The 21,895-nt window shown below is 48.4% G+C and overlaps 1 protein-coding gene across 8 annotated transcripts in view; it reads left to right on the top strand.

Annotated features, from left to right (window-relative positions):
* Positions 1-21,895, top strand: part of GTF2I (general transcription factor IIi) — a 1,750,178-nt gene that overhangs the window by 1,535,333 nt on the left and 192,950 nt on the right. For all 8 annotated transcript variants that reach the window (XM_078679426.1, XM_078679427.1, XM_078679425.1 and 5 more), the window contains exons 26-28: positions 402-585; positions 17,885-17,937; positions 18,495-18,587. In XM_078679426.1, the coding sequence (XP_078535552.1) occupies positions 402-585; positions 17,885-17,937; positions 18,495-18,587 (330 nt within the window). The remainder of the gene's footprint in view (positions 1-401; positions 586-17,884; positions 17,938-18,494; positions 18,588-21,895) is intronic.

Here is a 21,895-nt window from a genome sequence, read left to right as displayed (position 1 = left end):
TTGGTGGAAATAGTGTATTTCCTAATTAACTCCTCACCCATGCACCATGGAGATCCTCGAGTACTCTGGGGGCGTGGCACACTTTTGTGCCCCCGCCATTGAGAACATATTTTGGTGCCATTCTGACCCTTTCTGGAGCAGATCAGCCTGTGAAGGGGGAGGCCGAGGCATGCAAATGGGTCTTACTTAGCACGTGCCTTTGCTGTACTCCGAGCCGTGGGCCCTGGTGTAGGTGTAGCAATGCTGAGGTGTAGCTTTCTGTTATTTATCTGTAGATCCCTAAGCCACACTCTTCTACATGTTTGATCAGATCTTTCTATTTCCCATTGTATTTTTTTCTCTCCAATACATTTATTATCACCCCCTTCTCCTTTCCCCCACATTGTCTTTCTTTGTCGTAGGGGAAGCGCTGGGTCTCGACAAGCCCTACACCGTCCCGTTTGCTCTCTTCGAATCGTACCCTGAAGATTTCTACGTCGAAGGTCTGCCAGAGGGAGTGCCTTTCCGTCGGCCATCGACGTTTGGTATCCCAAGGCTGGAGAAAATCCTCAGAAATAGAAACAAGATCAAATTTTTCATCAAAAGGTAGGCTGCGCTCACTCTTGAATTTTTCTGTCTATTTAGCATGTTGTTCCTACAGGTGTTTCTCAGGCAAACCTACATAAAAGTCAGCAGTGTCTTTTAAAACTTCTGGAGTTTCTGATTGTGTTACATCATCTGCGTGACTATGTTCTGCATCATAATTCGACATGTTATTTGCTGTGGTGTATATTAAAAGAAATGCATGTACATTATGATGCGCATAGACAGAGGTACCAGTCCTTGGCTACCTCTGCCTCATCCACCACCACCTCATCTCTCACCGCTTCCCCTGCTGCCTTTATCCCTGACTCACTCCTCCTACTCCCTGACCCAAAGCCTCTCACCACCACCTCATCTCTCACCTCCTCCCCTGCTGCCTTTCTCCCTGCCTCACCCCTCACCCCTCCCACTTCCTGAACCTGTGCCTCTCACCACCACCTCATCTCTCACCTCCTCCCCTGCTGCCTTTCTCCCTGCCTCCTTCCTCCCTGCCTCCTTCCTCCCTGCCTCATCCTCCCACTTTCTGAACCTGTGCCTCTCTCACCATCATCTCATCTCTCTCCTCCTCCCCTGCTGCCTTCCTCCCTGCCTCACCCCTCCTACTTGCTGACCCTGTGCCTCTCATCACCACTTCATCTCTCACCTCCTCCCCTGCTACCTTCCTCCCTGCCTCCTTCCTCTCTGCCTCACCCCTCCCACTTTCTGAACCTGTGCCTCTCACCACCACCTCATCTCTCACCTCCTCCCCTGCTGCCTTCCTCCCTGCCTTCTTCCTCCCTGCCTCACCCCTCCCACTTTCTGAACCTGTGCCTCTCTCACCCTCATCTCATCTCTCACCTCCTCCCCTGCTGCCTTCCTCCCTGCTGCCTTCCTCTCTGCCTCACCCTTCCCACTTGCTGACCCTGTGCCTCTCACCACCACCTCATCTCTCACCTCCTCCCCTGCTGCCTTTCTCCCTGCCTCCTTCCTCCCTGCCTCCTTCCTCCCTGCCTCACCCCTCCCACTTTCTGAACCTGTGCCTCTCACCACCACCTCATCTCCCACCTCTTCCCCTGCCTCCTTCCTCCCTGCCTCACCCCTCCCACTTTCTGAACCTGTGCCTCTCACCACCACCTCATCTCTCACCTCCTCCCCTGCTGCCTTCCTCCCTGCCTCACCCCTCCCTCTTTCTGAACCTGTGCCTCTCACCACCACCTCATTTCTCACCTCCTCCCCTGCTGCCTTCCTCCTTGCCTCCTTCCTCCCTGCCTCACCCCTCCCACTTGCTGACCCTGTGCCTCTCACCACCACATCTCACCTCCTCCCCTGCTGCCTTCCTCCCTGCCTCCTTCCTCTCTGCCTCACCCCTCCCACTTTCTGAACCTGTGCCTCTCTCACCACCATCTCATCTCTCACTTCCTACCTCCTCCCCTGCTGCCTTCCTCCCTGCCTCACCCCTCCCACTTGCTGACCCTGTGCGCCTCTCACCACCATCTCATCTCTCACCTTCTCCCCTGCTGCCTTCCTCCCTGCCTCACCTCTCCCACTAGCTGACCCTGTGCCTCTCTCACCACCATCTCATCTCTCACCTCCTCCCCTGCTGCCTTCCTCCCTGCCTCCTTCCTCTCTGCCTCACCCCTCCCACTTTCTGAACCTGTGCCTCTCTCACCACCATCTCATCTCTCACCTTCTCCCCTGCTGCCTTTATCTCTGCCTCACTCCTCCCACTTGCTGACCCTGTGCGCCTCTCACCACCATCTCATCTCTCACCTTCTCCCCTGCTGCCTTTCTCCCTGCCTCACCCCTCCCACTAGCTGACCCTGGGCCTCTCTCACCACCATCTCATATCTCACCTTCTCCCCTGCTGCCTTTCTCCCTGCCTCACCCCTCCCACTAGCTGACCCTGGGCTTCTCTCACCACCATCTCATATCTCACCTTCTCCCCTGCTGCCTTTCTCCCTGCCTCACCCCTCCCACTAGCTGACCCTGGGCTTCTCTCACCACCATCTCATATCTCACCTTCTCCCCTGCTGCCTTTCTCCCTGCCTCACCCCTCCCACTAGCTGACCCTGGGCTTCTCTCACCACCATCTCATATCTCACCTTCTCCCCTGCTGCCTTTCTCCCTGCCTCACCCCTCCCACTAGCTGACCCTGGGCCTCTCTCACCACCATCTCATATCTCACCTTCTCCCCTGCTGCCTTTCTCCCTGCCTCACCCCTCCCACTAGCTGACCCTGGGCTTCTCTCACCACCATCTCATATCTCACCTTCTCCCCTGCTGCCTTTCTCCCTGCCTCACCCCTCCCACTAGCTGACCCTGGGCTTCTCTCACCACCATCTCATATCTCACCTTCTCCCCTGCTGCCTTTCTCCCTGCCTCACCCCTCCCACTAGCTGACCCTGGGCCTCTCTCACCACAGGGATCTGCACACTGGTCTTGGGCCGAGACAGTCCAGGATCATTTCATGACCTTCATGATGCACCTTTCAACCCACAACCACATAACAACCATGAAATTACTATGATATTTACTCCCCTAGGAACACTTTATCCCGCCATGCCATCCCCACCAGACGATACCACCTCGTATCTTGAGGTGCTCCACAGGGCAGCCACTTGCCTCAAAGGAGAAATGCATAACACACAGGAGCACGAAGGCTGCATGCTGGAGAAGCTCCCCTCCACACAGCACTCCATCTAATGCCTCCCAGTGTTAAACGCTCCTGACATCTTCAAACAGCCAGTTAAGGCCAGGGTTCTCACCCAGGGTGGATAAATAACACACAGTATTGCCCTCTGACCCTGCATACATCAGGGGCTCTAATTCTCTCCTGACTACCTAGTCTTCTATACCTCCCGTTAGTGTGCCAACGCCCAGGGCACCGGTGATGCACGACCACCCCCAGACAAAGCAAAAAGAAAGATACAGCAGGTAAGCACGTCACTGCTCAATCTGTGACTCAGTGGCGCATTGCCAATGCTGTCAGTTTGCTCTCTAAGTATGACCGGGCACACTCCAGCACCTCCCCGACTAGAACAAAAAGTGAGGCCAAGACCTCGTGGCAGAGGGCAAGATAACTGTCAGATGTGTCCTTATTTGCCACACCACCTGACTCAGTATTTCTGGCTCCAAGCAAGAATTACAGCAGCATCTGCTCAAACTGCCTTTCGATGGCGACCTCCTCCGACCGCAGGGTGACCAGATGTTCTAGAAAATTAGAAAGGACACCAAAACCGCAAAGCCCATGGGGGCACTCCAAACGCCTTCGACCTGCAGCCCCTTGTGCAGGTCCTAGTACCGGGCAGGATCCAAAACTACCTCTCCCGAGTCTTCAACCTCCTTTCAGAGGCAACAGACCCAGCAAACACCTACCAGGGGCTACTTTAAAGGGGGCTACAAGGGCAATAGCTCTAGGGGCAAAGCAGAGGCTCAGGCTAGGCCACCAAGAGTGCCACCTCCGCCAAACAGTAACTCGATTACACTTTCACCTGACCACATAACACCTGTTGGGGGAAGACTACACGGGTTTCTGCTATGGTGGGTGAAAATCACCTCAGACCAATGGGTCCTCAACTATGCATCCTGAGCAACTGGGCCAAGTATTCTTCTTGCACTTGACTCCCAGTTGTAGCTGTGGGTAAGCTGACAAAAGCTCCTTTTTGGGGGCTGGGGAGAAGTGTAGGATTCGAGGGGTGCAGATTCATGCAAGTGAACACGACTCATACCTCAAATTGCACACTGAAACGAAAAATAAATCAGTGTCCAGTCCACTACTTACTCTTATAAGAAACATGATTCTACACATGCAAAGGATTAACTACATTCATGAGCAATAACGCAATTGTCTTCAGGTCAGAGCTCTAGTAGTTGTCAGGCAAATCCCTGTCTCACCCTCTTCCTTATAACGTGGTTAGGGTTATTCCCCATTCACTGGTGGCCACATCCAGGAAGTGTTCACTATTAGGCTGTACGTAAGAGTTCCACTTTGACTCTTCCGAAATGATTCAAAACTATCTATGGTGCTGCAGCATCGATAGCAGCGAGCCCAATTGTAATCTTACCCGCTCCGGCGGTATGCAATGTTCAGCAGTGCAGCGAGTGCGGGCGCTCACAAGCCCAGATCATGTTAGGCAAAGTCCAGGGCCGGACTGGGAACCAAAACCAGCCCTGGCGGAGTGCTCGGCCGCACCCCCACCCCCCTTCCTATGCTGCAAAAACGGCCCTGTAACAAAATCGGCCCCCAGGGGCCCAAAACCGCCCCCCACCCATGCGGCGCACCGGGGGATTGCCCGGTGCCCGCTATAGCCAGTCCGGGCCTGGCGCAGCCTCCCTCTCTCTGAGGTGCTCTGTCTGCTGGTCCCAGAAATTGGATCTGCTCACGAGGTATGTCACCGTTCCCCTCTCGGTGGGGGGAGGTGGGATAACTCAATCTTCCAGCTCCCGACCAGAGGCCAGTGAGGGTGTGACATTTCACACGGTGTCCTAAACTGTCCTAGGGAAATGAGTCAGGTGCAGGACTTCTTCACTACACTTTCCCTCACAACGGTGGACCCTCCTGGCATACGGGGGTCACCAATTAAAGGAGTAACAAGTCTTCTGGCAACAATAGTTCAATGGTGGCCCCCTTTGGCATACGGGATCACTGCACTGAGGCAGGGTGGACCTGGCACTTCCCGCACAACGCTAGTGACTCACAAGGCGGTACACCTGAACTCTCCCGGCTACCTCACTCAGAAGTTGACAATCTCTGGCGGCGCTAGAAACACTAGAGGCACAAACAATCTTCTGCTGAAACCTCGTAGATTCCGGAAGGAAAAAACATATAAACGCTCCTTCTCAGGAATGGCACCCAGGATCTGGAACTCACTCCCCCCCCCGAAACTAGGCTCATCTCTTCCACTACAATCTTTAAGAAAGAAGTAAAAGCTATCCTCATGGCAAAATACACCTGAACTATTAATTCAGTCTCCTTAAGAATATGCACCGATCTGTATTACTTGTTTGACCCCGCTGCGTATTTGTATTACTTGTATTATTGATTTATTGATTTACATGATTGGCTTTGCCCTCACTTATTTGTACTGTATGCTCCTCTGACTTACTTGTTTGACTATGTTCCCTCATGTACCCCTTCTGTGTAAAGCGCTCTGATATCTGCAAAGATCTTGTCCGCGCTATATAAAACTTTCAAAATAAATAAATAAATAGTGACACAAATCAGGTCACGATGGTCCTCTCCTGGCATACAGGGATTGGCGGATCACTTCTGCTCATGGACAAGACCCGATCGGTGCACAGCCATTCCCTCACACCTCACTCAGGGAGGCTCCTGACTGGTCTTCGCATCCTCCAACTCTCTCCTCTTCCTCACAGGAGACACTGGTCTTGTGCTCCAGGCTCCACGGCAGGTGATTGTTTTCCCTGGGTGATGTCCCGTCACCCAGCAGAGAGACTAGTAGGCCTTGGCCCCCATACCCGGTCACAGGCAGAAGTCTTAATGAACTTACCCTTCTCACACACTGTGTATGTTAGCAGATGACACATTTTGGAGAGTCAACCACCCCTTCTAATAGTCCTTTTCAATACACTAAATATTATTTAGGGTCTGAGTCTTGGAGGTTTTATGTTGGGGTTCTAATTCTTTTGGAGTGTACATTTCAACTTTTCTTTCCTCTTAAAAGGCTGTCTGTCGCAGCAGGAAAGACTCCAAAGTTGATAGACACAGTTCATGGGAGTGACCAGGGTTCACACCTGGATGTCAGCCACAATGACATGTGCATCAAAATGGTAATCCTGGGTTCCTAGCTCTGCTTTTTATGATTCCCTTCTTCCTGAGATGTGTCCAGGCCCCTTTCTTGTGATCGGTTTCTGAATCACAGAGCACCCTTTTGAAGTGTAAATAGGATGCCTCTGCCTCCTTTCCTCCAGTGTTTGTCTCGCCCCGCTAACAGGAATGCAGCAGTACACAAATCTGGGGGTATTCCTCGGCTCCTTATGTCTTCTCTACTCTTCCCAAGCATGCATACACCCAGAACTTGCTTTCCTTGCACAGGCATTGCAGCACTACATGTCTCATGTAATATATTCCTCAGAGGCATACATGCACTCAGCACATGCTCTAATCTATATGCACTACACAGAACTGCTCTATCTATATTGCTCCCTTCCCAGGCATAAACACATCCAGCGCAGAGTCATTACCCTGCGCTGCTCAGCTCTCCACGTGGTGACCTAATCACACAGCAGCAGAACTTTAAAAAAGGTGAGTGAACCTGTAGGTCTCACTCTAGTGACACAGGGTAAAAAGGACATGTTCACTTCTACTGATCACTATACGGGATGCTGCTATCACTGTGTTCATGCTGCTCAACTCTTGGTGAAGGCGATAGCCTTCCACCACTATGAGGGTAGTGCTTTAGGTGTCCTATCCGGTCTGACAAGACCACAAGCCGTGAGAGAAGCTTATGTCATGGAGCACACGCATGATGTGTGTTTACATATGACACACAAATCAGCATTAGGGATCCAGACAACAATACAGTAAACAGTAAGACTCTCAGGTCAGGGTTACATATCTTTTAGCATGCTGAGGACATTTCCGTCCCAACACACAGTCTCTCCCCAGAACATCAGTGCCTCTTTCAGGAGGAAGTGGAGGCATTCATTTGCATGAAGGCCATAGAGCTTGTGCCGCTCCACCACCACAGCAAGGGGGTGTACTCCCTTTACTTTCTCTTTTAAAAGAGGACTGGTCTCTCAGGCCCTTACTTAACCTCAGGCCCCTCAACAAATACAATCCTGTCAGAGCACTTCCACATGGTGACAGTCTAGGATGTCACCCCCTTACTACAGCAAGGTGACTTGATAACTGCTCTCGGCCTGAAGGACGCCAACTTCCAGATCCACAGTGCACATCTTCTATTCCTCCAATTTGTGGTAAATGGCCAGCATTATCAGTTTGAAGTGCTGCCCTTCGTGGTTACCTCCGCCCCCAGGGAGTTCACAAGTCTCTTGGCATGGTGGCTGCTCATCCCAGGAGAAACAGTGTCCACTTTTCTCTTACTTAGACGACTGGCTGATCAAGAGCGAAACAGAGCAGCAGGCCACCATAGACCTCCTATATGGTATAGGATTTACCATCAATGCCACCAAGTCCCACTTCCAGCCCCTTCAAGTTCAGCTCTTCTTGGGGATAGTACTTAGCTCTGTCACTGTGAAAGCCTATTCCAGTCCAGCAATGGTTCAAGCTTTCCAATCGCTGCTCCCCCTTTTTCAGCCAGATTTCCAAGTAATGTTTAGGAAGGCCATGCATCTCATCTGTAGGATGGCATCTTGTATTGCAATTGTTTCCTGTGCCAAGTTAAACATACAGGAGTGCCTAGCTGCATGGTGGTCATCAGCAGAGGGTCACTGGGAGGATCTAGTGTTAATCAGGGGCAGCACTCCTAGCTCTCTGCAGTGGTAGAACAGCATCCGTCTACTGCAAGGCTGGCCCTTTTTCGGCCTAGTGCCTCAAACGACCCTTGGGCACCTCCCTCACCAGGTGGGAGGCCCGCTTACTGGGGTTGGCCATCAAACTATCAGGCTAGGTGATTATCTGCTACATCCAGCACAAGGTAGTCCTCATTTGCACAGGCAACATGACTGCCATGTTTGGCCTACAGAGGCACGGCGACACTCACTCCCGCAGTTGTCTGCATTAGCCCAGGGTATTTGCAGTGGGTACTCCATCACAGAGTCTCTTTGCTCGTGGGATACATACCAGGAGTGGAACGCGATTTTGCATACCTGCTTAGCAGGATACAGCAACATGTCCATGAGTTGGAACTCCACCCACAAGTCCTACTCCTGTACTTCCATCAATAGGGATTTTCAGATGTAGACTTATTTGCCACCACCCAAAATTCCCAAACTTCGCCTCCAGGTCCCCACAGTTCATGGGCAATGCACTATGGTTAAATTGGTTGGGGATATTTGCCTACTCTTTTCCTCCTCTCCCACTTCTTCCGTTTGTGGTTCAGGAGTTTCGGCAAACATCCCCCACAGTCATTCTGGTGGCACCCACCCGGACCAGGCATCCTTTATTCACCACCCTCCTCAACCTGTCCGTAGTGCCTCACCCGAAGCTACCCAACCGATCGGACCTCTGCACTTAAAGCCAGTGCACGCTAAGACACCTCAACCCCAAGCCGCTAAATTTGGCTCTTGAGGTCCTAGAATTTGGCTATCTCAACCTATCTCCATAGTGCACGCCCATCCTGAAGGAGACTTGCATGCCTACACCAAGATGGAAAAGGTTTGTGCACTACTGTATTCCCAGGCACATCAGCCCTCTCTAAGCAGCAGTCCAAGACATTGTCTGTTATCTACTTCACTTGCACAAATCGGGCCACGCTTATGCCTCCATCAGACTTAATTTAGCTGCGGTTGCTGCTTACCTTCAGGGTCTCAGTCAATACAGTCTTTTTGGAAAGACGTCCGAGTCATTCCACCCAGGATGCCACCTGCCTCCTTATGGAATCTCATTGTGAGGAAATGAGCTGAACCTCATCAATAGCCTTAAGCACCGCATAGTCTGATTCACAGTGGACCACGAGCGCTTTCCATTTGCAGTGCCTACTTTTGCCCTTTGGGTGTTCACCAAGGTGATGGCCGTGGTTGCAGCTCATCTGCGGAGATCGGGAGTGCCAGTCTACCCCTATATCGACAACTGGCTGTTAGAGTCAGGCTTGACCCAGGCTGTCTCTCCAAGTTCCAGACTACATTGGACTTCCTGCACTTGCTGGGGTTCACAATAAATGTGCTGAAATCACACCTGACTCCCTTTCAGATGCTCACTTTCATCTGAGCTGTTATGATTACGGGGCAGTTTTGGATACGAACAGCAATTCCAGATTATTCAGGCTATGATACCGATGTTTCAGTTTCTATCCTGAATAACGGTGAAAGTGACTCTGAGGCTTGCTGGCCTCCAGCATCCAGCTTCTGACACAGCCCGCTGGCATATGTGGGCTCTGTAGTGGGACCTGAAGTTCCAGTGGACTCAGCATCAGGAGAATCTCTCCGTCAATGTCCAGATCTCGGAGGGAACTACACAAGATCTGCAGTGGTGGTTAATGAAATGCTATTCAGCGGCAGGCCCCTCTCCTTTACCCACCCACATCTTACAGTGGTGACATATACGTCACTCTTGGGATGGAGCAGCCATCTGCGAGAGGTGGAGCTCAGATGCCTCTGGTCTCGGGCTAAATCTGGACTTCACATCAACCTACTGGATCTCCAGGCGATCCAGCTAGCATCAAAAGCCTTTCTGCCCTCCATCAAGGTAAGGCTCGTGCAGGTTTTCAGACACCTCCACCACCATGTGGTACTGCAATACTCGTTATCTTAACTCCACTGCAGACAAACTCAGCCAAAGATGCCTTGCGAATCACAAGTGTTGTCTGCATCCGGAGGTGTTGCTAGGTCTCTTTTAGCAGTGGGGAGAGCCTTGGTTGGATCTGTTCACCACCGGCCAGAACAGGCTGTGAGAAGGTAGCCTGGCATATGATGACCACTAGTTCTAGTGGGCACCTTGCCCCAGTCTAATCGACCCTTATTGGTGGTGGTTCTTAAGTCAACCTTATAGAGAGCTATCCCAGTGGTAGCATGAACCAGCAGTCTTCAGGCTAAGACTTCAGTAGGCGAGTTAAGCAAGTTTTTCTACCATATATAATCCCTTGAATACCAAATGAAAAGACACCACACAAGGTATATATCAAATATATATGTATTTAATCTAAACACAACCCCTCTGCACTCTTTATGAGGTCAGAGGTAAAAATACAATATAAGTCACACAGTTAATATACGATATGTTGCACAGTATACGTTATGCCCTAGGGGCCTCACAAACCATATACTAAGAAAGTGGTATAAGTACCATGTGAGAGTCAGAAAGCAGGCCTGGGGCCTGTGGAATCGCTGGGGCTACACTAAACAACCAAAGGTTAGGAAGTAGGAGGCCCACGGGAGACACGTGCAGTGTCTAAACACAGATGTTGGTTACCATTGACTTTCTATGGGAAACGAAGAAGTTACAAATAGGCAATTTAAGGACACTTCCGGATGGACTAGGATGGAACCCTTTTAAACTAGGACACTTTGAGAGTCAAGACCCACGGGAGCACCGGAGTACTCGTGTTACCTCACCCAGGGAAGCCGGGTGCATAGGTGTCTTTTCGTGTCAGGTTTCGTTGTCGTTTTCTATGGAGAGCTGCAAAGAAGTGCTGCAGGCGACCAGAGGAAAAGTGTCCGGGTGGATCCAAGGGTGGATCGGTGATGTGAAGAACCTGAAAGCAGATGTGGAGAGTCTGGGTCACTAGCCAGTGACCAGGAAGGTACCAGGAAGGAACTAGGCGATGTCAGGTGCTTGAAGGTGAAGAAGTTAAGTTTGTCTCTTCAGCCACGAGGTCCAAAAAGCATTGATGATGACCAGGCGCTGGATTCGAGCTGTCCCATGATGGATCTAGATGACTGGGGTGTCAGTATCCGGATTGGACCGAACAAGCCTTGGGAACCGCAACCCACGCAGGTTGTCGAGATTGGCTCTGTTGCAGACCAGCAAGGACTGAGGCGCTTCTCCTTTTTAGGGAAACTGGAGCAAGCCTGGAGCAACCAGGAAAGCAAAGTAAATTCAAGATGGTGTCTTCAGGGGGCTCACTAGCTAACGGGCAAGGAACTGGGAAGACGCGTCGAGCTCAAATGCAAAGGCGGGGCCAACGGGACACTCGCGGAGTGTGGGGGCCTGGGCTTCGGTGCAAATGGTGCTCGGAGCTGAGGCTTCTCGTACCCCAATGCACAACTTACTGAGGCTTCAGGAAAGGAGTGCAGGTAGCAAAATGCAGGATTTCCAAGATGTCCGGTCCCACGTCTCTTGTGTCTGCCACGGGTCTCAGCTTTGCTGTGGATGTGGATCGGGGTCAGAGAAGTCTGGAAGCCCAGTTCTTGAGTCGCAGAGTCTTCAAGTTCCTGAAACTGCAGACCGGCGAAGTTGCTGTTGGTGCCTGTTTGCACAGGGTGGTCACTCCTTGACCACAAGGGAGATGTCTTCCATCTTCCAGTCAGAATGAAATGTCGTAGGTCCAAGATATGTCTTTCAAAGATTCTCCCAGGATAATCGAAAGTCCTGGGGACACAGCTCCTATACTTATACTAAGAAAGGGGGCTGGATTACCTGACTAGATCCCTCCTATGGGTGGACCTGAGAAGGGGGTGGTTACACCCCTTTCCCATTTGTCCAGTTTCGCGCCAGAGCAGGGTTGGAGTACCCCAGCAACTGGTTTGAACGGGGCTATGCATGGAGCACCTTGTGTGCCCCAGGCAGTGTCTAGATGCATTCACTGAATGCAGCCCTTCCTGCCCCACTACACAAAACCCCTGTCTGGGCAGGTGCTGGCCTCCCTGGACAGGAAGCCTATTGTCCAGGCCTCCCCTGCCTGAGTTTCCTCCAGCAGACTCGTGTCTGTGATAGCAGCATCCATTTTGTGATGCTGAGGCTCTGTTTAACTTTAACCGGGTAAAGCAGTAACTTACATGTCTTTTCCCTCTAGAAGGGTGGAATGCTACCCCCGCCGCCAGAATTTGCGGGGGGGGGGGGGATATTATTCCAAAGTGTTTGACACCTTACACTAAATGTTTTGATAAAGCCAAACCAAAGTTCGCATTAACCGCGAGGATTATAATGCACTTAAGAGTATATGGTATGGCTATATCATAGAACAGCTATAAGGAGATGGTTCCGAAAGCTGCAGAGGGGTTCAGCTCATGCTAGGGCATCCTCTCACATACAACCAAGCACTCTGCCTCCAGGAATGTCGAGGCCTACCATAGGAGTGGCTCATAGGTGTATATGTGTCTATATGTAAAGGTAGATATAGGTATACTATATCTAAGTAAGGGGTGATTACACCACCTTACCCAGGCTGTGTGAACAGACCCGTGGTGTCAGTTTGGAAGGCAAACCAGAGGTGGCACAATACATGCTGCAGCCCCTGGTAGGCCTAGGGTACACCTATGCCCTGGTTACCTATGGTACACTATACAGGTGCTCACAAGAGTGACCCAGTAACCAATCTGGTATGTACCTAAAGTACATGGAGTCCATTTTATAGAGAAAGCAGATAGTCTGGGGCCCTGAATAGCTGGGTCCCAGGCCAACTAAGTCGAAAAACCAGCAAAACACCAGGAAAAAAGTGAGGGTAACCATATAGTCCGATTCCACCTTCCTACACACGCAATGTCAGCAGTTCGGCATGCTGAAATTTCCAAGACAGCTTTTTGCTCTGAGACGCTTTTCATGTCAAGTGGAGTTCAGGCCTCCGTCACACCTTTCTGTCCCTACCGCTCCTGCCTAGATTTCTCCAGAAGATCAGGAACGACCAGGCCCAAGTCATTCTTGTGGCTCTGGACTGGGCTCAGAGAGTTTGGTATTCGAGCTGTTGAGCATGGGCATTGGTTCTCTGCGTCTTCTGGAGGGTCTTCTGTCGCAGCAGCAGGGGAGGGTTCTCCACCGAACCTCTCAATGCTCCATCTTCATGGGTGGTGATTGAGCAGGGACAGTTGACAGCTTTTAACCGTCCCTCTGAAGGCTGCACTGTTATCTTGGCAGACAGGCGTCCCTCCACGAAGACTGTATACACTTGCCGGTGGGGCAAGTTTGTGGCATGGTGTGCAGAGAAACAAGTTGACCCTCTTTCTGCTCCCCTCTCTCAGGTCCTTCTCTTTATCCTTTCTCTTACCCAGCAGGGATCTGGTCTGGGCACTCTAAAGGGCCCTCTTTCTGCCATCTCAGCCTTTCTGCAGTTGACTGATCAGCCATTCCTCTTCAAATCCCTTGTTGTAAATGAAATAGGTTCTTGAAAGGTTTGCAACACGTTAAGACGTTTCCACCTTCGCCCTTCATCATGCTTAAATGGGACCTTAATCTGGTCATACATTTTCTGATGTGCGCTCCCTTTGAGCCATTGCAAAGTTGTCCTCGCAGTGTCCTTACCATCAAGGCGACCATCCTTGTGGCAATAACATTTGCCCGGAGGGTCAGTGAGCTTCAGGCTTTGTCATCCAAGCCTCTGTACCTGAACATCTACCCAGACAAGCTAGTTCTTTGCCAATCCATCACCTGTCTACCTTATTTGCTCCGCCAAATACCTCTAAGAAAAAGGAGCAACTTCACCATCCGGACCAAAAAAAGAGCATTGTCCTTCTACCTTGAACGCACCAAAGAGTTCTGGGTGGGTGACCAACTCTTTGTGGGGTATGCCGGAGCAAAGAAGGGAAAGGCTTGGAGAGACAGGCCATCTCCTGCTTTATTAAAATCTGTTACGCATTGGCCCCTTGAGGACTTGCGTGCTCATTCCACCAGAGCCAAGCCTGCAACCACTGTTTTATGACATGGAGTTCCAGTCCTGGACATCTGCCAGACAGCAATATGGGCCTCTGCACACGGTCACAAAACACTACTGCCTGGACTGTCAGATCCGTGGGGATGGGAACTAAGCCTGTTCGGTCCTACAGGACTTTTTGATGTGAAATTGTGTCGCAGACCCACCTCCTGGAAGTTTTTGCTTGGGTATCTGTTCTAAGGTCCGGAATCTTGGGCTAGAAGTCTCTGTCAAATGAACAAGTTACTCACCTTCAGTAACTCCTTTTCTAGTAGAAACTCTATCTAGCTGCAGATTCCTTATCGAGCCACCGATTTGCCCTGCTCTGTGAACAGATTTCTAGGGCTGTAATATTCCACCCCAGTGGTCAGTGTTGTTCTTGGCTACGTGCTCCTGGCGTGGAAAGTCAAGAAAAAAACCTGACATCAGTGTGCTTGGGTGGCACCTATTTAGGCAACGTGCATGTCCCCTCCTGCATGGACGATGCCATCCAAGGCCAAACTATGCCGCCTACCGCATGCAGGGGTACTGCTCACGAACATTTTCTAAATCCAGTGTGACACCTTTGGATAATTCTAAGGTAAGGAATCAGTGGTTAGATAGTGTCTCTACCAAATAAGGTGTAGGTAAGTATGTTCATTATCTCTTTAAACATATGTGTTCAAGGCATATGAGCTGCAGATTTAACACTTAGCATTAGATCGCCACCTGGTGTTGGGCTCGGATAATTGCATGTTGTCGTCTTGGAAGAAGTCTTTGTCGTCACAAGATAGGTGACTCCTCCCTTGGACGATAGTGCGCATGGGCATCGGCTCCATCCTTAAATAGTTTTTTTCCGCCACTGGGTTTGGATGTAACTTTTCGGCTCCTGTTCGAAAACCTCCTTTTCAAAGACCTCTCAATCTTTATATACACTCAGATCATTTTCACATGGTCACTTTATTACAAGTGCTCCCATTATTGCAACAAGGCGATTTCCTCACTACACTAGACCTCAAAGACGCCTACTTTCACATTCCCATACATCCTTCTCACAGGAGGTATCTCAAGTTTGTGCTAGAAGGACAACACTATCAATTCAAAGTCCTTCCATTCGGGGTCACAACTGCACCAAGAGTGTTCACAAAGTGCCTAGCAGTAGTAGCAGCACATCTCAGTAGACAACATATCCATGTCTTCCCATACTTTTGGCTCATAATGGCAAAGTCATTCAACCAGTGTGTTCAACACACATCTCAACACACATCTCACACAATTCAGACACTGCACAAATTGGGGTTTACAATAAACCACACCAAGTCACCATAAACATAAATACAGCTCTAGCTTATCCCAGTCCAACCAGGATACAGAGCATTCAAGCCTTAGTTACAAGGTTTCAAAACAAGCACTCCCTCCCAGCCAGAGTGTTCATGCCACTAATAGGCATGATGGCATCTTGTATTTTTATTGTATCATATGCAAGACTGCAAATGAGCCCATTGCAGGAATGTCTAGCACATCAGTGGAATCAGGCACAAGGACAACTGACCTGGTGTTGGTGGACAGCCGCTCACATCTGTCTTAATCTGGACGGACAACATGACAGCCATGTACTACATACAGAAACAAGGAGGCACACATTCCCTGCAACTATCCCAGCTCGCACAGACCATTTGGAGATTGGCCATTCCACAAAAGATATATCTGCTTGCAGAACATCTTCCAGGAGGTCACAATCAGATAGCCGATCTGTTAAGTCGCCAGATACAACAGATTCACAAATGGGAACTACATCTGCAAGTTCTTCAACCATTCTTTCACAAGTGGGGTAATCTAGACATAGACCTGTTTGCCACACACGAAAACGCAAAATGCCCAACCTTCGCCGCCAGGTTTCCACACCCGTTGTCCAAGGGCAATGCGATATGGACGAACTGGTCAGGCAGATTTGCGTACGCTTTTTTGCCAACCCCGCTAATACCACTAGTGGTACGCAAGCTCAGACAACAGTCTCTCAAACTGATCCTGGTAGCTCCCACATGGGCACGCCAACCGTGGTTCACCACACTGCTGGAACTCTCTCTAGTTCCACATCAAAAACTGTCTCTGACACCATCGATGCTAACGCAGAACCATGGAGACATCAGGCATCCAGATCCAAGTGAACTGAATCTGGCAATCTGGCTCCTGAAGTCTTAGAGTTTGGTTACCTTAACCTGCCACCAGACTGTATGAATATCATTAAAGAAGCCAGAAGACCTACTACTAGAGCTTGCTATGCTTCTAAATGGAAAAGATTTGCCGTTTACTGCAATAATAATCAAATTGAACCTTTAGATGCTTCCATCCAAAATAATTATCTGTTACCTTCTCCACTTACAAAGATGTAATCTAGTTTATTCATCTATACGTTTATATCTTGCAGCCATTGCCGCATATCTACAAAACAGACAACATATGTCGTTGTTTAGAGTACCAGCAATAAAAGCTTTTATGGAATGATTAAAAAGAATTATTCCTCCTAGGTTACCACCCTCTCCAGTGTGGAACCTAAACATCGTTCTTACCCCCTTTTGAACCTTTACACAAATGTGAACTACAATTTCTCACATGGAAAACAGCTTTCCTCGTTGCTATTACCTCTCTTAGAAGAGTTAGTGAGATTCAAGATTTCCCTATACAAGAACCTTTCTTACAATTACACAGTAACAAAGTGGTTCTAAGAACTAATCCTGAATTCCTTCCTAAAGTCATTACTCCTTTTCATCTAAACCAATCTGTTCAGTTACCAGTGTTTTTTCAAAACCCATACTCGGTAGCAGAAAGAGCTTTACACACACTAGATGTCAAAAGAGCTCTTCTCTATTACATAGATAGGACCAAGTCCTTTCGCAAAACAAAGCAACTATTTGTAGCCTTCTCACCACCGCATAAAGGCAATCCCATTTCTAAATCAGGAATTGCAAGGTGGATTATTAAATGTATACAAATATGCTATCACAAAGCAAAACGCACATTAACAGTTCCTCCTAGAGCTCACTCCACATGCAAACTAGGAGCCTCCATGGCTTTCTTAGGAAACATTCCCCTAGACGACATCTGCATGGTAGCAACATGGTCTACAACACACACCTTTACAAAACACTATTGTGTTGATGTGCAAGCCAAGCAAACAGCAAGCTGCAGTAGGCCAAGCTGTCCTTAAAACTCTCTTTCAAACTACTGCAACAGACACAGGTGACCACCGCTAGGGGAGACACTGCTGCACAATCGATGCGAAGTGTACAATCTGCAGCTCATATGCCTCGAACGGAAAATGCTACTTACCAGTATGCATCTGTTCTTGGCATGTAGAGCTGCAGATTAGTACACGCCCTCCCTTCTCCCCGGGACCTGTGTCTGTTCCAGGTTTCTCTTAATTAGATATACACGCATGGACATCCTTTCTTCTTTCTACTAACTCCATCATTTCCCATCATGGCGAAAAACAATCTAAAGATGGAGCCGATGCCCATGTGTGCTAACGTCCAAGGGAGGAGTCACCTATCTCGTGACTACAAAGACTTCTTCCAAGATGACAACAACATGCAATCATCCGAGCCCAACACCAGGTGGCGATCTAATGCTACGTGTACAAATCTGCAGCTCTACATGCCAAGAACAGATGCATACTGTTAAGTAGCATTTTCCCTTCTGTTCATCACCAACCATGGTATTTCTACCTCATGAAGGCCTGCATGTGGACTTCCAGATCAAGGCAGGGTAAACACACAAGTCCATGCAGAAGGAAGACTTGCTTTTCCTACTTACAGGGTCTCCGCAATTGTATTGTTTTCACAACACATGGAAAATTGTACAGTAATCTTAAAAATTGAGAATTGTTACTAATCTGTTAAAATGTTGCTTATTCTTTCACAGGCCAGAAATGTTTAGTTCTGAACTGCAAGACGTTTCTTTAGTCGTCCTACAAAGTGAGTAATCTTCCATTGAGACACCCATAGCAGCGGTTTTGTGCTCAACAGCAAATGGGTAGAAATGTTTCAAATGTAAAGAAATGATATATATTAGAATATTATTTATGGCATATTTACTTTGATTTTCTTCTAGGATGCATTCTTGACCTAAATAAATTACATACCTTTACAATTGCAAGTTAAATTGCATATGTTTAGTGGGATGTGTAATGTGTTCTCCATTGAGTATTATCTGTTTGTTTATTTATTACACATACTTTGTTAGTTCACATAGGGGGTAAAAGGCTCGCTACTTGTCATGGTGCGTTTTGGCAGAGAATGCAGGCAGAATTAACAGATTTATAAAATTCCCAGACTTTGCAGTCAGGTTTTTCTTGCAAGATCAAGCCATTTGAGCAAATCTGTGCTGAGGCCATAACTGGATGCTCACCTGTTGACTAATAATGTTTTATTTGTGTTTTAAGAGCTAAGAAGAGTGCCAACAAATATGTCACCACTCAGCTGATTGTAATGCCTGTCGTTTTACCTTGCTTGTTTCTCCCACCTACCTGTAGGAAAAATCAAGAATTCCCGAACATCCGCAGCTTCTGCAGCGGGTACTGCTGCTGGAGTTGAAGAACTGAACATCATTCAAGTCACTGTTCCAGGTAAAATGTTTTATGGCATCACGACCCTATTTCCCTTATTCTGCTGGAGAATTCGACACGTTTGAAAGAGTATGTTTTTTATTTAGTGGGTTTTATGGTTTCTAGTTTCTACATTTCTACATCTAGTGCGAATGGAGGAGGAGTCTCACTAAAATTCTATCTAGGTTCATGATATTAGTCAAAACCTGGCACCGCAAAACAGAAGATCTTGATGCAGGATATAAGAAACTCTAGTTTGTGATTCCATGAATGGCTGAGGAGCCATACAGTCTTATGGAATGCCATTTCATCAGCACAGATTGGAAGAGGTACAGAATGGCAGTTTTGTGTGCGGTGTATGAATGGCTTGTAGCGTACAGCCTTGCTGTAAAGTCCCATGACTGGCCAGAGTGGTAATTGTAAAAGGTGTGCCCATCCATGATGAACTATGGCTACTGAAGTTGTGCTTGCCCCCAGACATTCATCTTGAACATCTAGACTACATTCAACCTCCTCATTTGTTGGGGCTCACTATAAATGTGCTGAGGTTATACTTAACTCCTTTAAAAACCCTCCCATTCATCTGAGCCGTTCTTGACTTAACCACTTGGCTGCTATGGCTTTCCCCCTCTTGTGCTGGGAAGCTTTGAAGCCCATTGTTCATGACGAGCTCACCTTGTCATGAGCACAGCTCCAGTGTGCCTCATGACGAGCTGAGCTCGTCATGAGCCTCGAAGAGGCAGTTTCATGCTTCCCCCTGAATGAAGATTCCAGGACATTAACGCTATGATCCCGATATTTGAACCAGGATCCTGGTTCTCAGTGAGGCTGGCACTCAGGCTGGTGGGACTGATGGCCTCCTGCATTCTGCTGGTCAGGCACACCAGGTGGCATATGCAGGCTGGCTCTGTAATGGGATCTGATGTCCATGGGGCACAGAATAAGGGGGATCGCTCCAATAATGTCCAGGCTTTGTAGGAGACTGCAAAAGATCTCCATTGGTGGTTGCTGGATTAAGTTTGTGTTCTCAACAGACCCCTTTCTCTACCCCACCCAGAACTAATAGTGGTGACTGATGCGTCCCTTATAGGTTGGGGTGGCGCCTTGTGGGAGATTAGATCAGAGGCATCTGCTCTCTGGCAGAGTCTTGCCTCCACATCAACCATCTGGAGCTGAAGGCAATCCTATTTGCACTTCCTACCATCCATTAAAGGAAGGCCGATGCAGGGGCTCACGGACAACACCACTGCCATTTGGTATTGCAAAAACAGGGTGGTGTGGAGTCTAGGATGCACTATGCCTCTGGAAAGGACTGAAACACCAAGGGATTTCACTGGCGGTACACTACCTAGCACAGTGGTCTTCAAACTTTTTAATGCCCCCCACACCCACCTCCCAATGAAAACAAAAACCTTATTGGGGCCCCCCTCTCAATTTTTAGAAATTATTCTATTAAACTGGTAATGTTTAAATATATCTAGTCTTATTTAAACATTGCAGGTAAGTTCTATTACCGGTTTAAAAATGCATTCATAGACATGACTGCCAGACATACTATTCTAGTCAGGCAAAGCGTAATTATTAGAAATATTTGGTGGAGGTTTAGAAGAATACTTGGGGTCTGGTCCCTCTTGACACTTTCTCCCATCTAGGAAATAAATGACAAAAAATGTTAGTGATAGCCCATTACAGAGCGGCTTACTAAGCTAATTATTTTCGGCTGAAAACAAAGCACTGTTTTAGCATAATGCTTCTTTTGGTCACAGCCTGGCGTCCGCGTCCCCCCCCCCCCCCTTCAGATCACTTGAGGCCTGTAGAAAGCTGGCTCTGTATATACTGTACAAAAGTGAGGTATAGTGTGCACAAAGTCCAGTGGATCCCCAAAGGTAGGCAGCGGTAAAGTTAGATAGTACCTCACTCTCTATTTGTGGTTATGTGGTTGAGCAGTAAGGCAGTATCAGAGGAGTCAGACAATGAATTCACACACTCAAAGACTGAACTTCAGACCAATTATTTTTGTATAAAAATATTCTTTTAGTTATTTTATTTTCTAGAACCAAGCAAGCCTGATTCAGATAAGCAATAAATACTTAACAGTAGTAATGCAATTGGAATACAGTTTGAATGGTAAATGTATATGCACTTTGGTTTGATTTACAGTATGGATTCAGAGAAATGCAATACTTAGTAAATGCAGTACATAGACTTGATATAGCAGGTAAGTAACTTTTGAAATTACTAGGCTTACACAGAGTAGTATACCTAGATACTACTCTGGGACATTTCCTGAAAACAGGTAAGTAAAATCGTTTTTGTTACATTATGCAATGGTAAAGAATTTTTTTAGTTTCTCAAACTCCACACTTAAAAATGTTTCACAGGAAAACAGTCAAATGTATCCTATCGAGGAAAATAGTGTTATCGGTTTTGGGGTAAGTATTTGGTAGTGGGAGTTAAAGTTCTGAGGGTAGACTCAGGGGTCCTCCAGGGTCAAGGATGCACTCTATTTACACACTGAGCGGCACTGGGGTGGCCGGTTGCAGAGTGCTGAGGCCCATTGTTATCCAATGCGGGGTGTAGGGGGTCTCCGGTTGGTGGCTTCTGGCAAGCAGGCTACTTGGTAGTGGGAGAAAAGCGATTTTGGAAAAGGGGGGTGGTGATGGACAGAGTTTCTGAATGATGCAGAATACTCTTACCAAGTCAATAGATCATGGTTTTAATTCATCACCGTTTTTTAGCTCACTGCACCATCCCAGCTCAGAACCTGGCTATATGCAAATTAGTCTGTTCCTGTCCCAGTGCATGATGGGAACAGGGCAAACCAAACTACCAAGCCAATTCTTATACTGGGAAGGAAACAAGCTTCCGGGGACCGGTTTCTGGCATCACAGCCTTCTTCGGCCCGGCTTGCTTGAATCCTGATGGTGCAATGAGCAAGGGACTCACGTCTGAGTATACCCTCCCACACATAGTGTGGATAAAACCGATTTTGGAAAAGGGGGGTGGTGATGGACAGAGTTTCTGAATGATGCAGAATACTCTTACCAAGTCAATAGATCATGGTTTTAATTCATCACCGTTTTTTAGCTCACTGCACCATCCCAGCTCAGAACCTGGCTATATGCAAATTAGTCTGTTCCTGTCCCAGTGCATGATGGGAACAGGGCAAACCAAACTACCAAGCCAATTCTTATACTGGGAAGGAAACAAGCTTCCGGGGACCGGTTTCTGGCATCACAGCCTTCTTCGGCCCGGCTTGCTTGAATCCTGATGGTGCAATGAGCAAGGGACTCACGTCTGAGTATACCCTCCCACACATAGTGTGGATA

The sequence above is a fragment of the Lissotriton helveticus genome, chromosome 3_1 (assembly GCF_964261635.1).
Source record: "Lissotriton helveticus chromosome 3_1, aLisHel1.1, whole genome shotgun sequence".
In the NCBI taxonomy this organism is placed as follows: domain Eukaryota; kingdom Metazoa; phylum Chordata; class Amphibia; order Caudata; family Salamandridae; genus Lissotriton; species Lissotriton helveticus.
This window is presented reverse-complemented; position numbering and strand designations above follow the sequence as displayed.